The 16,222-nt window shown below is 35.4% G+C and overlaps 1 protein-coding gene across 6 annotated transcripts in view; it reads right to left on the reverse strand.

Annotated features, from left to right (window-relative positions):
* LOC119785109 (venom serine protease 34-like) overlaps nucleotides 1–12,724 on the reverse strand; it is a 30,432-nt gene extending 17,708 nt beyond the window's left edge. For 2 of the 6 annotated variants that reach the window (XM_038287539.1, XM_038287531.1), the window contains exons 1-14: nucleotides 12,614–12,724; nucleotides 12,374–12,442; nucleotides 11,163–11,186; nucleotides 7,011–7,031; nucleotides 6,876–6,899; nucleotides 6,627–6,650; nucleotides 5,438–5,553; nucleotides 5,038–5,316; nucleotides 4,846–4,941; nucleotides 4,571–4,730; nucleotides 4,006–4,142; nucleotides 3,606–3,884; nucleotides 3,426–3,521; nucleotides 3,148–3,313 (exon numbers count right to left, since the gene is read on the reverse strand). In XM_038287539.1, coding sequence (XP_038143467.1) covers nucleotides 3,148–3,313; nucleotides 3,426–3,521; nucleotides 3,606–3,884; nucleotides 4,006–4,142; nucleotides 4,571–4,730; nucleotides 4,846–4,941; nucleotides 5,038–5,316; nucleotides 5,438–5,553; nucleotides 6,627–6,650; nucleotides 6,876–6,899; nucleotides 7,011–7,031; nucleotides 11,163–11,186; nucleotides 12,374–12,442; nucleotides 12,614–12,677 — 1,555 coding nt within the window. In that variant the 5' untranslated portion in view covers nucleotides 12,678–12,724. The remainder of the gene's footprint in view (nucleotides 1–3,147; nucleotides 3,314–3,425; nucleotides 3,522–3,605; nucleotides 3,885–4,005; nucleotides 4,143–4,570; nucleotides 4,731–4,845; nucleotides 4,942–5,037; nucleotides 5,317–5,437; nucleotides 5,554–6,626; nucleotides 6,651–6,875; nucleotides 6,900–7,010; nucleotides 7,032–11,162; nucleotides 11,187–12,373; nucleotides 12,443–12,613) is intronic. The other 4 variants (XM_038287550.1, XM_038287547.1, XM_038287558.1 and 1 more) reach the window with 4 other exon arrangements.
* Between the last annotated feature and the right edge of the window lie 3,498 nt (nucleotides 12,725–16,222).

Below are 16,222 nucleotides of genomic sequence, written 5' to 3' on the forward strand. Positions count from 1 at the left end.
ATAACCATCCGGTTGGATAACAGACTCCGAACTAGAAATAGTTCTAGGCAAAGAAGCCTAAATTTTTCTGTTTTTTCTAGATCCCCAGAGCCCAATACCAGACCAAGGATTAAGAATCAATCGTCTCCTGCTCCTACTGATGCCATTCACTTTTTCTCCTCGTCCACAGAAGGAGCTGAGGTCGAACCCATGCAGATTGGGCATACAAGGCTTTCCCATGAAGAAAGACAACAGAGATTCAAAGGGAATTTGTGTCTGTACTGTGGTGAGCCTGGCCACTTTATAGCTACATGCCCGGCTAAATCAAAAGCCAGGGTCCGTCAGAGGATGTGAGGAGTCTGACGGACCATCTAAGATCTGAGAAATCTCCTCACTTACTGTTACCTGCGACTTTATTTGTTTCTGATCAGACTCTCACATTGTCAGCTTTTATAGACTCTCGTTGTGAGAGACAACTCATTGATTCAAATCTTGTTCAGCAGCTAAAGATTGAGACTATTCCGCTGAAAAAGCCTCTCAGAGTTTCAGCTATTGATGGGAAGAAGCTGCATCAAGTCACTCATCAGACACGACCATTAGAGCTTCTTATCTCTGGAAATCATCATGAGACCCTAACATTTTTTGTTTTTCCCCTCTGCATGTTCTTCCCTGGTGCTAGGATTCGAGTGGTTGGAATGTCACAACCCCAATATCAACTGGGCTGAATGCCACATTGAGTCTTGGTCCACTTCCTGCCACGTCTCATGTCTTCGTTCTGTGGCTCCTGCTATTTAGTCCCCTAGAGGTAGGGGGGAGATGGACTCTCCTGACCTTTCTTCTGTTCCTTCCGAGTATCATGATCTGGCACCAGTCATCAGTAAGGTCAGTGCGACATCTCTTCCACCTCATAGACCATACGACTGCGCCATTGATTTATTACCAGGAGCTCCCCTCCCCAGCAGGAGACTGTTCAATATATCTAAACCTGAGCGAGAAACCATGGGAAAAATACATCAATGAGTCACTTGCTGCTGGTATTATTCGACCATCCTCATCCCCTCTCGGTGCTGGTTTCTTCTTTGTGGGAAAAACGGACGGTTCTCTCCGACCCTGTATTGACTAATTAATCACATTAATGTATTGATTAATAAATCACAGAGACCCATCATGACAACTATTGGACTTTGTTTTCCAAGTTTGAAGAAATTTCTTTCCCATCCAGGAAGCTTTTTCCATTCAAAATGTCAGAATTAGAGTTGAGTTCGAAGCTTTATGGAGTAGCCCAACATAGCTTTGTTCTGGCTTAGAAAACATGCAAGTTGAACCTAAAATGGCCTTGGTGATGGGGAGTCTTTAAGGTCTTTGGTAGCCTGCAATACCAGATCCTGGCCTTTCCCTTTAAAAAGGGGGGGGGGGGGGGGGGGGGGGGGGGGGTAATTAGGGGCATTGTTGGCCTGGCTGACCAGGCAAGATATCTTGGTCCCCTGCATGGCGATGAGAATTATGATAGCATGAAAAAATCAACTCTATCGCTGCATTGTGGGTTTTTTAGAACTGAAACCTGAATCCACCACCTGTGTTTAAGGTTGTTTGTCTCTTAACATAAATAGCTTCCTTCACATTCCTTTCAAACCACCTGTCAGCTGTAGATGTACAGCTGAGTCTTGTCCGGAGGAGGTAGCTCTCCTGTTTTGAACCATGCTTCTGTGTTGAGGTTGTTTGGTTTTTAAGGGGTCTGGGGGTGTTGTCTTTAGCCTAAAACTAAACTAGCACTAGTTTGGATAAAATCCTCTTCATTTTTTCAGTGACTTCAGCAGCATATGGGATGGCAATGTTTTGCATTTCATCTTCTCAATGTTATGTTGTGCTGCGTGTCTTTTGGATTTCCTTGCTGATTTGACAAATGCCCAGTTTGGATATCCACAAGTTTGAAGAGTTTCTTTTATGTGTTTCTGTTCTTTGTGCTTCCCTTTTGTTTCTGTAGGGACATGCTCGGCCCTGTGTCGGTTCTAAAGACCGAAAGTTTGTGTCTTCGTTGCTCATGACAGTGATTCGCCTGCTACCCGCCACTCATTTCTTTGCCAAGAGGATATTTTGTTTTAACTGCTTTTTTGTTTCCAAGTTCTTTCATTGTGATGCTGTATTATTTAAGTTTTTTTTGGCTCTGAATTAAATCATGTCTTCAATGAAAATGCACATAATTGTTTCTCAAGTAGCTGATAGGCTGCTGGTTTTGTAGGATTCAGATCATTCTTGAAAGCTAGCATGCCCCAGAACTGCTTTGCCGTTCAGCATACGTGATGGTGACTAGCCTTGCTAAGAATGAATCCAGCTTCCTGGTACCTGAAATTGAAGGTTAAACCTGAAGTTGTCTTGCTATCCCAGTAACCTTGCTTCAAAATATAGGACTCTGTTGGTTTTGGTTTTAATTATAACTGCATCTAGCAAACATAAACAAATCAGAAACTGAACTTTATTTCAGCGGTATCAAAGGATTTACAAGCTGTGACTGCCTGCACGGGGAACGGACTGCTTGCAGGTGAGAGCTGTCTAAAGTTAAGCTGTTACTTTGACTTGAGGCGTGTTTCTCAGGTGAGAGCCGCTATACTGTAACAATTTTCTATGATGGTGGTGCTGCTCCATGACCCAGGACAAATGGTTGTGTATTTTCCTTTCTCTGTCTTTAGCGCAACAAGCCTTATGTATTGCAGCTATGTAGTTTAAGAATTAAGCAGTATTTCTTTACAAAAATAATAATAAAAAAGACCCGACCCTCTCCATAAATGGAGAGGGTTGGTTGTAACTTATGGTGACATTTCATTGACTTGCTTTTATTTAAGATCGCCTATTACCTACATACACTTAACCCTAACCCTTACCTGAACTGCATTGTCACCTAGGTCCTAAACCTAACCCAGGCTCAAAAAAATCCTGGTCCCAATAGGGACATAGGTCCCCATGAGGTGACTACGTAAATAGATTAAGGTCCCAACACTGGCATTAGTCCTTACACACACACCTTTGGCCTGGAACGATTGACCGAGTGTTTCCCCCTGCAGCTATTATAATAGCCCTTCTGTTTAACTATTTGACACAGACTGGAGTTGTTGCCTATTACCTTATTTTTGTTCAAATCTTGATAAACATATACTGATGTTTCCCTCTTATCATTGAAACTGCAGCCCCTTGAACCATTATTTACATGGAAAGCCCAGCGACCAGGTACATTGACGTTACTACCATGACTTAAAAGGGAGCTGTTGAAGACTGTGTCATTAGAAAATGATCCATGGATGGTGAAGTGGTGAGAGGATTGGGCTGTGTCATATCCAGCCTGACAATGACACGTTTAGAAAAAAATAATTTCAGGCATGCTTTATAAAATAGATACTGAACTGTTAAAAAGCAATAGAAATTTTCAATGCATATAACTGAAATGTCCTTACCTCTACAGCGATCTCCTTGGGTGCTAGGGGGTTGTAATTCATCAACACAAAAGAGTTATTCCCATTGGAAGCCAAGACGGCCTGAAAGGTTGATTGCTATGGCAAAGGGAAAATTTTTACAATGACTATGCAGATTAAACAGTTTATTTTCTGCAAATTACATCAACTAGATTTCCTTACTGTTTCAGGCATTGAAAAATAGGGAACTTTATGCCATGTTGCAATAAAGATCCAGGTGGCATAAAAGTTAATTTGTGGGAAGTAAGAGTTGATGTCCTGGGTAACTTGTTGGAGAATAGAGCCGTTGGTATACTGAACATAGCAGATGTTACCACTTCTACTATTGTCTAAGTCAGTCCAGTAAGGAGCAATGATGTCTCTACATCCATACATTGGAAAACGTTGGGGGAAGAAACTACCCCATGGTTCTTCAAATGACAGATGTCCATTGTGATTCACCTGCAAATAAACCAACACTCAAATTTGATGTTGGTGTTTATTTGCTTTTTGGTCAATGTTTGAATATTGTCTTCAAAATTAAAAAGAAAAGCCTTGAGGTCTAAGAAAAAGATGAACATACATAAATCTGAACGTAAGATTTGCCAAAATAGTTGAAGGGTTGGAGGAGTGAAATTCTTGGGGAGCTTCCATCATCGCTTCGAGAGCTTGTTGTTCCACAAATTTGGTAGAGGGGTCCTGAAAAGTTCTTCCTGTGTTCTTAAACATATTCATAATATGCAAGGTTGAAACATTCACTCAGGCTTGTAATTTCTGTTCAAATGATATTGTACTGATGGATTATATATTATTTTGTGATAACAATAAACAATGCTTGGTGTGAGTGGCTTTCTGCCAAATACCCGCACCGCGACTTCACAGCAGCTGCTGCACAGTGTTCATTGTGAGTCTAAACGTATCCCGCTAAGGTTTAAATCTTTTTTATGCATTCCATCACATTGGATCTTGGCATTTTCTTCAAGATTTTCACAACCTTGATGTGCTCATTTTTTTTATCCACTTATCTTGTTTACCCCCACGCACTTGTATGGTACTGTATCTGCTTTTATGGCAGACTTTCATAAAGGGTTTATGTTTTCAAAATAATCCAGCAAAAAAAAGTGCAAAATATGATGCTTTCTTCTTACCAATGCAGTCTCTTGATCCATTATCTAGGCGGAAAGCCCAGCGACCGGATACATTGACGTTACTACCATGGCTTAAAAGTGAATCGTTGAAAATTGTGTTATTAGAGAATGATCCAACAATGGTGGAATGGTGACAGGAATAGGCTGTGTCATATCCAGCCTGAAAATAACAGATGCATAAAAAATTGATTTTAGTCATATATAAGGAAATAGACAATGGATATTGCAAAGACAAGACAAATACAAAATATTCTATATAACTGAAGTGCTCTAACCTCTATAGAGGTCTCCCTCGGTGCCAGGGCCCCATAATTCAGAAGCACAAATGAATAATTCCCATTGGAAGCCAAAACTACCTGAAAGGTTGATTGCTATGGAAAAAGGGTAATTTTTACAATGATATTTAGATTAAACATAGTTTAATATAAACTTGCACTGCAGAAATTACATTGAATAGATTTCCTTACTGTTTCAGGCCTTAAATAATAGGGAACTTTATGCCATGTTGCAATAAAGATCCAGGTGGCATAAAAGTTAATTTGTGGGAAGTAAGAGTTGATGTCCTGGGTAACTTGTTGGAGAATAGAGCCATTGGTGTACTGAACGTAGTAGATGTTACCACTTCTACTATTGTCTAAATCGGTCCAGTAAGGAGCAATGATGTCTCTGCCTCCATACATTGGAAACGGTTTTGGTGAATAACTATACCATGGTGCTTCAAAGGTCAGATGTCCATTGTGATTCACCTGCAAATAAAACAACACTCTAATTGGATGTTGATGTTTATTTACTTTTTGGTCAATGTTTGAATATTGTCTTCAAAATTAAAAAGAAAAGCCTTGAGGTCTAAGAAAAAGATGAACATACATAAATCTGAAGGTAAGATTTGCCAAAGTAGCTGAAGGGTTGGAGGAGTGAAATTCGTGGGGAGCTTCCATCATCGCTTCGAGAGCTTGTTGTTCCACCAGTTTGGTAGAGGGGTCCTAAAAGATACAATATAGATTATCTAATTAAATTAAAATTCAATATTGTATGATTTAGTCATTTGTGTTTTAATTTGAAACCACTAATGAAAATATGAGAAACAACAGTTTTTTTCATTTTTATTTAGTTTCATAAGATAATATAGAAACATGGAGAATATTTCCATTTTAGTTTTTCATTATGCCATACAGTACCAAGTCAAATATATTTAAAGGTAAATGAATAAGGAATGCATATTTTTTTCTTTGGTTATTTCATTTTGAGCTCTTATACCATCTCTTCCTTATTAGCGCAGATTACCCAAGCTTTTAGAGGTGAATATTTGCAAGCTGGCTTTATTTAATAAATAAAATCAGTGGTTTTGATGCAGAATCTACTCTTCAATCCCAATTCTTTCAAGTTTAAAAAGTAATTCTCGAGTCAAATCTATAAAATAGTCCTTTAAATAAAAGGTTTGTCAAAATGTCCTTATTCAACAGGAACTAAAGGAACTAATGGCAGGGTGACGACTGATGTTACTATAAGTAACTGCACCTACCAGCCAAGCCGGTAGGAGAATGTGCAGAAATGATTCATGGAGAGGCCAAATTCACAGCACTGCACTGGTGAGAGTTTTCTACAAGACCATTTATATTTTATGACAGCAACAAGCACCATGTCAAGCGACAAAGAAAGTAACTAATGTTTATTTTAGTGTAACTTTCATGTGGCCCTCCATCTATTGTTTCTGCAAACCAGCTATAGAAAAGCAAATAAAAAAGTGCAACACAAGCTAAAATTATTTTTCTTGATAGCAATATGGATAAAGTGCATGCAAGAAGCACATGTATTTTATCTAGAGGTGACTTTAGAGGTTATATTAGTTACCTTATGTTTTAAAAGTTAAAACAATTGAATTGCATATTATCGTGTGTAAACAATGTTTACGTGCTGGTAGATATGCTAGACATATAGACAGACAGGCAGTTTTAACTAACCTGAGTTCTGAACCCAGTCAAGATATATAAAGTCGATACATTACACCATGTTAACATTTTGTAAAGATTGAAGTAGATCCAAACCCTCAACTTACTTGGGCTCTGAATTGTCATTCCTCCTATAACAACACAAAAAACATCAGTAAACATAAAATAAAGATAATAAAAATGTCCATACTTTAGACATCTTTAAAGTGTCTGCTAGAGTTTAGACAATTTATTTTATTGTTATGCCCAATATAATGTGTGTATTGTTTTATACATTGCTTATTTGCAATTATTATTATTGTTAATAATACAAAAATAGAAAGAATAGTAAGCAGAGTGACAGAAATTGTAACTACCTGGGTTTTGAGTTGTCATTTCACCTACAAAAACACAAAAAACATTCATCAAGTTAACATACATGAAGTCATTACATTACACCTGGTTTAAATGGTGCAATGGAATTGTGCAAGTAGATCAGACATTTAACTTACCTGGGTTTTGAGTTGTATTTCCTTTAATAAAAAGACAAAAATCTCATTACATATAAAATTAGAATAACAAATATCAATGCATTTAAAGGTGTATAATCACATTATATGACCATATAAAAAAGCGAGAAAAACCATTTGATCAAGATGGAATCACTGCTGCTTACCTTATTAAGGCTGCACTTAAAAAAATTAAAAAGTCTAGAGAGCTGTACTAAAACTAAATTTCTTTTTCTATACCCTTGTGTGTACAAAGTGATGAAATAAAATCTGTCTCAGTCTAAGATACAAAAATTATAAGTTATGTACACCAATGTTGTGCGAATTTATAATTAAAAAATGAGCTCAAAATTCAGTTCACACAGATGAAAATAAACTAGTTGATTTTCAAAAAATTAACTAAGTTTACAATCATTTAAATTGACTAGTTTAAGTTCATTTAGTAAATTAAATCACAGTCCTGCAAAATAGAAACTCAGATTTCACCCTTTAACTGTTTAATCATTATATATAGAAAGACATGAAAAATCATAATGGAGTCAAGGTATACTGTATGTGCAGTAAAGCCTTTATTTAGCCAAATTACACAGAACATCAGAAACATACAGGTGAATTCAGGCTCTGCTGAAAAGATCTATACCAAAAATTCTTTCTTATGTTCCTCATTCAGTCAAATATATTTTCCAAGATAGATAGGATGCTGTAATTCGACGTGTCACTTTATATTCTAAGTGGACGTGGCTGACTTCCAAGTGGGCACAGTTTGCACAAAAATGTGTTTTATTTTTGGCCAAGTCTCCCTTTTTTAGTTTCTCAATTTCATAGAAATGCAGGTAGGACATTAAATAATTCGACTGATCCAAAACTCTCATTTAAAGGTATAAACAGGTGGTCTAACGTTTGAAGGATGAAGTTCAAAATATGTGGGATTTGTCCTTATTGTTCTAACTCACGAATGGAAATAATGATTGGTCTAATATGTCAAATGTTTGGCACTGAAATCTGATTTGGTGTAACATTTTAATTAAAGTCTTTGAAAGGGCGATGTTTAGATATTCAAAGAGGTAAAGTAAAATAAGACATGAAGAAGCTAGAATAAAGAGAAAAACAAAAACCTACGAACATACTATTAGAATAAATTAAATATAGAACATTTTGATAAACGTATTATAGATATGAAATATGTGGTACAAAATAGCTAATGTTATTCATAATAGATAAATAAATAGCTTATGATGATACAGCTAAATTTTAGTGTAAGATGACAGGCTACATTAAACTAAGTTAATAGGTTAGATTCTGGTCTTAAGGAGGATTATAAATGCATCTTTTATTGAGTTTGGACTGTTTTTACAGATAAAATATAATGAATAACCTTCTTTTGCAGGAAATACATTAATATGACGAACATTTTCCATGGGTAAAGACACAGTTCTAGTAGATGATACATAGCTGGAAATGGATAACTATATCTGCTAACAAGAGTAATACATCTTTAACAATATTATTTACAATAAGGGTAAACAGTGCAAATGAATTAGTTGATTGGAACATTTTAAAATTTTAATTCTCTTAAACATAAACTGCATTTGAATATGTTAAATTATACCAAAGTTGATTAAAGTAGTAGTGATATTAATGCTTCTTTAAAACTGACGATTTGGAAAAAACTGATGATTGGAATAAAATTTAATTGGCAGTGTTATATGACCCCTTATGGCCTATTATAATTAAATTGCAAAGTTCCAAGTTTTTCTATGGTGGAATCAATTATTAATTGACAGAGGGTCCTGAAATTAAGGTAAAGCACTTTGAATTAAAGCTAAAAGACTAATTGTAATTACGGTACACAGTTTACATGGTTATATCTTTATCTTTAATTTTATTGGTATAGTTGCTACTCTGCTATTTTTTGGCTGTTTTAATAAACAGCCAAAAAAATTATAATTATTTAGCCTTCTGGTTCCCATTTGAACAAATTAAATTGTTTTATTTTTTAATAGTCCTTAAAAATCATTAATTGAACGTCAAAGAAACAAAACTGTTAAAATACAAGACAAGATATGATAAATAATTATCTTTTGGGCAGATACAAAAAATATCCTTATTTTTGAAAAAACTAGTATTGACAAGTATGTTGTTCATATTCAGTGATGGGACTAACGGCGTTGAAAGTAACGGCGTTACTAACGCCGTTACCTTGTTTTACTAACGAGAATCTAACTAATTACTTTGACTGTAACTATAGTTACCATTGCAGACACCCTGTTACTGCGCGTTACTCAGGTCGCACAATGAACCTTTTTTCATGACAGGACTCGTGCGCGCCTTGTCATGAGAGAGGGGAGGATGAGAATGGCTGATGTATAGTGAGATTCCGTCTGTCAGTTGGGTAGGTGGGTGTTTCTGCTGGCGGGTGTTAACGTACAGCACACACAGAGAGATGGAGAGTGAGGATGACTCCAGCAGCAAAACAGCGTTTTCCAGATGGAAATACCGGTGTTACGTCGAGCTGCGTTTCCCCATCACATACGGTTTCCCCTGCATCTCCGCACAGCGCAGGCGGCACGATTTACAGCGCAAGCGACAGGAAACACGCATGCTCGCTAAAGACGTGCAACAGTCGCCCTGTACTCGCGCCACAGGAGAACTATGGAGAGCGTGAACTATCAAATGATAGCCTAAATGGAGAAAGGGAGAAATCTGGATGGATGGATGGATGGATGCTCTGCCTTTTCAACCTACTGTATTTTTTATTTTAAACATTATTTGATGGCCTTTGTGGCAGGGATGGAGATCCATATTTTATGTCACACACAGAGTATAGATCTAGATAGATAGATGGATAGATAAATGTTGCAGTATCTATAACAACCCAAACACACAGGATTTCAGAATTAGACATCCCCAGTTATTAATTTCATAAACTCACCAGATCTGAATGCCCTGTTAAAAAACTTCACATCGCGTTCCCCCCTGATGTCATTTACGTTGAGTTGCAAATAAATGCAAAACTATCTGCAGGTTCTTGTCTTTGTCGTCCTCTCTATTCAGCTGGCTTCTGTTACTGTACTCAAGTAGATTTTTCTGATATTTTTACTTTACTTTATTACTTATTTTTATGGCGACTTTTTACTTCTACTCCTTAAATTTTTACACAACTATCTGTACTTTCTACTCCTTACATTTTAAAAAATTGGCTCGTTACTTTAGTTTTGAATCATTTCAATGGAGTTACCGTTATTATTTTCACGTCATCAATACCAAATTAGATCTAATTGGATTGGAATCTACGTTGCATTTGACGCACCACTACAAGATGAATCGGCAGATTATTCATTCGTGGCAAATCATTGCAGCTTGGTGGCGGAGGCGTTAGCATAGTAGTATGGACGACGAGATGATTGAAAATGAACACAACGGAGATCTAGTCCTATTGGCAGACATCCATTTAAAATGTAGGCAATGGCATGAAAAAAGTGGTTTCTACTTTTACTTTTATACTTTAAGTAAATTTACAAGCCTGTACTTTGTCACTTTTACTTAAGTAAAGAGGTTTAATCAGTATTTCCACTTTTACCAGAGTATTTTTTAAAACAAGTAACTGTACTTTTACTCTTATACGGAAAGTGAGTACTTTTGCCATCTCTGTTCATATGAGATACAATAACTGGCATATTTAGTTACCACACATCCACATTTAGGCTTATTTAGCTCAGGTTCTAATACAAAAACCTAAACTTGGATTACATGCCCCTCTAATTTAAAGCTAAGGAATGCATTTCTTGGCAGGCATGTTTTTCAAAATAACAATTTTCAGCCCTTTGTGCTATTGGCTGATGCAGTCAGCGCTATTCACTTCTCTGATAGGGCACTCTCACACACAGCCAGCCTCTCTTACACTCTGTCATTCATTCAGTGAGATACAAAGCATTTATTACAGAGGGAAATGTGAGGGAGAGATAGAAAAAAATCTGTAACTCCGTTTGTTAACATGTAAATAATAAATAAAGAAGATTTTCAACACAATTATATACCAGGATCTTCCAAAAATACTTATTTGGGTAACCAGAGTGAGGCGCATAAATAAAAAGTCATATAATGTGACTATGTACTTTTAGACTGTGTGATACAATTTAACAACCTCCACATTACCTGATGTCTGAGTTGTCCCTTTACCTACAGAAAAAACAGTTATGGTGAAACATAAATAAAGCTCAGAGCAACAACTTTTAATTAAAACATTTGTTTCACAACATTAGTTAAAATTAGTCATAATTTACTTTTTTTATTCAAAACTAATATATCCCTAGAATACCAGAATATAATTTATACATTAAAAAAGTTTTAAAAATCAATTCATAGATATGTAAACATTTACTTCTTGTTATAATCCCAATGAAGAATTAAGAATTAAGGAGCAATAAAAAAACATTGGAGCTTATGCATTAGTAGCTTTGTAATAGAGCTGAGAAATAGCTTCATCTCAGCATGACATTTCTCATATTCAAGCCCCTAAAAAAAATACAAAAAGATGAAAATCAGTCAAACTCATTGTTGCCAGCTTAAGGGGACTTAAATAAGGCACACAGAGGTCGCTGTTTTCCTTTTGAACAGGTAGTTTAAACCTATTTTAATGTAAACAAAGGTTAACATGACATCAGGACCTAACATTATGGAACGACAGCAGAGAAGCATGAGTGTGCCACTTGCTGTCAGGATGTAGTTAAAGGTATAGTGGAGGATTTACACATAAAAAAAAAAAAAAAAAACTTCCTCTCCAATTAAAAAAAATAAATTAAAAAATGCACATGCACAACCCTGTACCCGCTCCCGGGAGGGAACGCCTATTAAACGTTTGAGAGCATTTACAAGCCGATTTCTCCTGGTGCACGCTCTGTTTAAAAGTTGCTGTTTGCATTGCTCCTACAAGCTAACTTTCCAAAAGAAGATTTGCAATTTTTCCACTATGTGAGACTCGCTATTGATCAGTAATAATGGGGACAAGCACGTAGGACGACCACTTATTTTGATGATCCACCCAGAAAAATAACATCCTCCACTATAACTTAAATTTTTTTAGATTGCACATTTTGTTTAACTATCCTAAATAAATAAATTCAAGTAGTTTATTTGCTTTGAGATGTTTTTCTTTATTCAACTTTTTTCTGTGTAATATATGAGTATACTGTTTTATTGACTATGTACACTATTTGATTTTATTTATCTTTATTTTCATTTATATTTGAATGTTAAAGCTGTGTTTTTTTAGTTCAATAGATTGATTACAGTTTTCATATTTCATGTTTCATTGGATTCATTCATATAGATATATTTATTTAAGGTTGATTAGAGTGGGTACTCACCAATAATTGACAGAAGAAGTACAGGTAGTATTATTTTCCCCACCATCCTGCAAAAGTCTAAAGTGAACCCTGATAAAACAAAGAGTATAACAAAAAATGATTTTAGGATGAACTAATGATGTTGATCCAAGAATTTATGAAACAAAACCACTTTGTTATCTGCTGATTTAACAAAGTATATCACGATTAATACTGTTAATAAAATATTTTTTGTGGCAAACAAACAATCAAAAGTTTTACCTTCACTATGTGCCTCTCTAGTCTGTTTAATAATAGAATGAGGATGCGACAAGGTTATATACATCAATAGCTGGCACAAATCCAATGTTTAGTTTTGCATGAAAGAACAACGCCAATGCTTCCTCATATTTAAGCATAGTGAGGTTTCTTCCCAGAGAAAAGGATATGCATATTTAAACCTGATTTTAAGTGTACGACAGGTATAACAAGTTTTGATGATTAGCAACAATGACATTGCTCTTTTTCAGAGACCGCTGCCGTCAGTTGTTCTCTAATAAGTGAAAAGCAAAGGGCGATACATGCAATAGACACATAAAGGATGCAGACTTTTAAAACGAAAGACATAAATTCAATAGACAATTTTTTTAAATTAAAACTACTGCTATCACATAAATATACAAAAATATATACGACCAACAAAAAAAATCAAAGAAAAAATTTTGCAATCAAGGCCCTCCTTAAATCATACCGGCCCCAACACTTCCTCTCCGGTCGAAGCACCCACCTGCGATAGATATCTACACCCCAGACCAGAAAATTTATGAATTTTTTTTATTTTTTATACAGGAGATCACACTTATGATGGCACATTATATTTGTGTGTTTGCGTTTAGCTGCAACTCTCCCTCAGAAATTATATTGAAACAGGAAAGGGTCTTTTGCTTTCCTTAAAGAAAGTGTGTATTTTAGGATTATTCTGAGAAAATGACAGTTCTAGTTTTGTATTGTTTATCTAAAGAGGTTGGATTCAAAATATTTTACAACAAAGCCACTTAATATAAAAATATATTTTTGTTTGAAATGATTACACGTGTCAATAAACCATATATTTTTTTTAACAAAAAGTAAAAGAAGAAGAACAAAGAAGAAAACATATGTCCATAGCTGTATATTGGTATTTATTCTCCAGGTGCACAGTTTTTATATTGCTAAAACACTTTACAGTTCAGTATTTTTATTTTTATTTTTTATCTTTTAACTCTTCACTAGTATGTTATTCTGATACATTTTTCTATGGTACATATTTGTGTGCCATTTCTTTTCTATAATCTTTTTGCTGCCGTAAACACCAGAATCTTCCCATTGTTGGACAATAGAGGGATTTTCTATTCTATTCTATTCTATTCTATTCTATTCTATTCTATTCTAAAAAAATGAAACTTTAGCAAATTCTAGTTTAAACTCAATCTTTGGGAGTTTGATAAAGCAAAACAAGTATTTGAAAGCTTTATTTACATATTCTGGATATGTTTCATTGTTGAAAGCTGTGATAGGCTGGTGTGGATTCAAGCATTCCAGTCACTTCTCTTCACTTGGCACGCCTTTTTAACATGTTGGTTTTGTACTTGAAGCCTTTATCATTTCTCTGCCAGGAATTGAGAAGTAGACTAACCGGTCTTGTATTCATAGTGTTGTTAAAAGCTGAGGAGAACTCATGAAACATATCAAGTGCAAAGAAATGCGGCTGTAATTATGTCTAGTTATTTTACCACACCTCTGAAAAAGTTGTTTGTTTTTACTATTTTGCTTGGTTATACCTACATAGCTTTTTGTCATTCTAAGGCATGTACCAGAGGAGAGACTTCCTTACTCCACACCTTTAGCAGTACCTTTTTTAAATGATTTGTTATATATACACCCTGTTTCAGTTGACCCCACAGCTTCTCATTTAGTTGAACATCTAGGCTTTGACTCATTTATAGACTTTCTCTATTTATTATGTTTCAGTTAGAACTTAGTGAATTTACACCCTCTGATACAGCATGATTCCTTGTAAACAGACCAAGTCCCACTGCAACAAAGAATTCCTAAACAATGACATACCTTCATAGTTTACAGTTGGCTTGATATTATTTACCTGGAATGTTTTATTTGGTTTTATGCCAAACGTGTCCTCTGTTCTGGGTCAAATAATTAAAGCTAGAACTCATCCTTCTAATTAAGATAACTTCACAACTCATGATCTTTGTCTACATTTAGTCTCACAAACTCAGCTGTTGCATTCTCACTTTTATTTTAGAGCAAAGCTTTCCTATTTGCCTCCATTAATGTTAAACTTGTACAGGTTCTTTGTAATTGCAAAAGTGTGTTGTTTTGCAGCATGCCTTTACAAGCACATCAAGTTTAACTTGCTGCCAGTGTCTTAGTAAAATAAGGTAGATAAACCTGGTTCAATGTCAGGGACTCTTTCCCTGATCTTAAAGGGCCTTTAACATTTCCCCAAAACATCTACAGGAAATTATGTATCAATTTTGCTATATCAATTTTAAGCGTTTTTTTTTTTTTTTTGCCTGTTTGTTATTATGCAGGAATACTTGGAAATGAGCTACCAAACACAAATTTCACTCAGTAGTTAAGAGAGGCATTTTTTTTCAATCTATTTTTACAACTGAAAATCCTCGCATAACACAATCAATTATCAGTGTTATTAAGTTTACTGCATGAAATAAAGATTTTCATGATGATGTTAAGGATGATGTAAGGAGATGAAAATGAAGAAGGAATGTTGCCTGGGAGCAGTTGCTTGAAGACTAAACTAACCGGCACCATAAGGAATGATTTAAAAGTGTTGTGGGGCGAGCCAGTACTAGTTGTAAAATGCTATAGTGTTTATTGACTGTAACTGTAATTAAAAAAATCATTTGCTTTGGCCACATTCAGATTATAGTAATTTCTGCCCTGGTCCTGCCCTGTATTATCATCTCTTTTTCTCTCCAACTATCACCAGAATATAAAGGGAGCCCTACAGTAATTGTGTAAATCTTTCTTTTCTATTTCCTGCTTGGAGTGGAGAAATCTAGATTGCGTCTACATCTACAACTTTGCTGTTGATGCCCTCTTCTGGGCGAGGAGTGTAATATTATGTGACCAAATTTTTCAACAATTCTACTATAAAAGTTTGGAAGTAGTTGTTTACAACTCAAATAATTACCATTATTGCTTGTAGATTATTCTAAATAGTGTGTTTATGTTTTGAGTCATGCTTTTATTCTGTGCAAGCTCCCTTATATGGCCATTAGTTTTCCAGTAAATAAGTAATTTGTTTTGTGGGATGTTTTGCTGTACAGAAGATTGCTGCATTTCAAGTAATGCATGACAACATAAGAAAGAACATGAAGTTTTATTTTTATAAAAACTAGATAGGATTTTGGAGAATGGGTTGGAGAAAGTCTTCTGATTAATCATATGCTGTCCCTACCATGTGTATGCCTTCTTTCATCAGCTAGACAACAATGTTCCAATAAACAGACATGTCCTCTTTGGTTTCTTGCTTGGTTAATGAAGGATGGCCTTTGACCATTGCATTTTTTTGACCATTGTAAGAGGACAAATCCTGTCCAAACACAATCACAAATGAATGTTTCTCTGGAATTACGTTATACCATCTTGGACCTATTGCTTTCGCTAGTTCCCTTACCAAAAAATATAGCAAAAACAACCACAAGACAGAGCTATGGTGATTTACAAAAAAATCATTTAGTATAATTTAGAAAAGGCAGAACAACTCACAATATTCAGAGTAAGGCAAATTTTAGTGACTTAAAGAGGTTAGAGCCTCACTTTTACTTGTTTTTTGAATATATGTGAGAGATTTAGATTCATTCATTC

Source organism: Cyprinodon tularosa, unplaced genomic scaffold (assembly GCF_016077235.1).
Source record: "Cyprinodon tularosa strain WSP-4 unplaced genomic scaffold, ASM1607723v1 ctg1061, whole genome shotgun sequence".
NCBI classification, from domain to species: domain Eukaryota; kingdom Metazoa; phylum Chordata; class Actinopteri; order Cyprinodontiformes; family Cyprinodontidae; genus Cyprinodon; species Cyprinodon tularosa.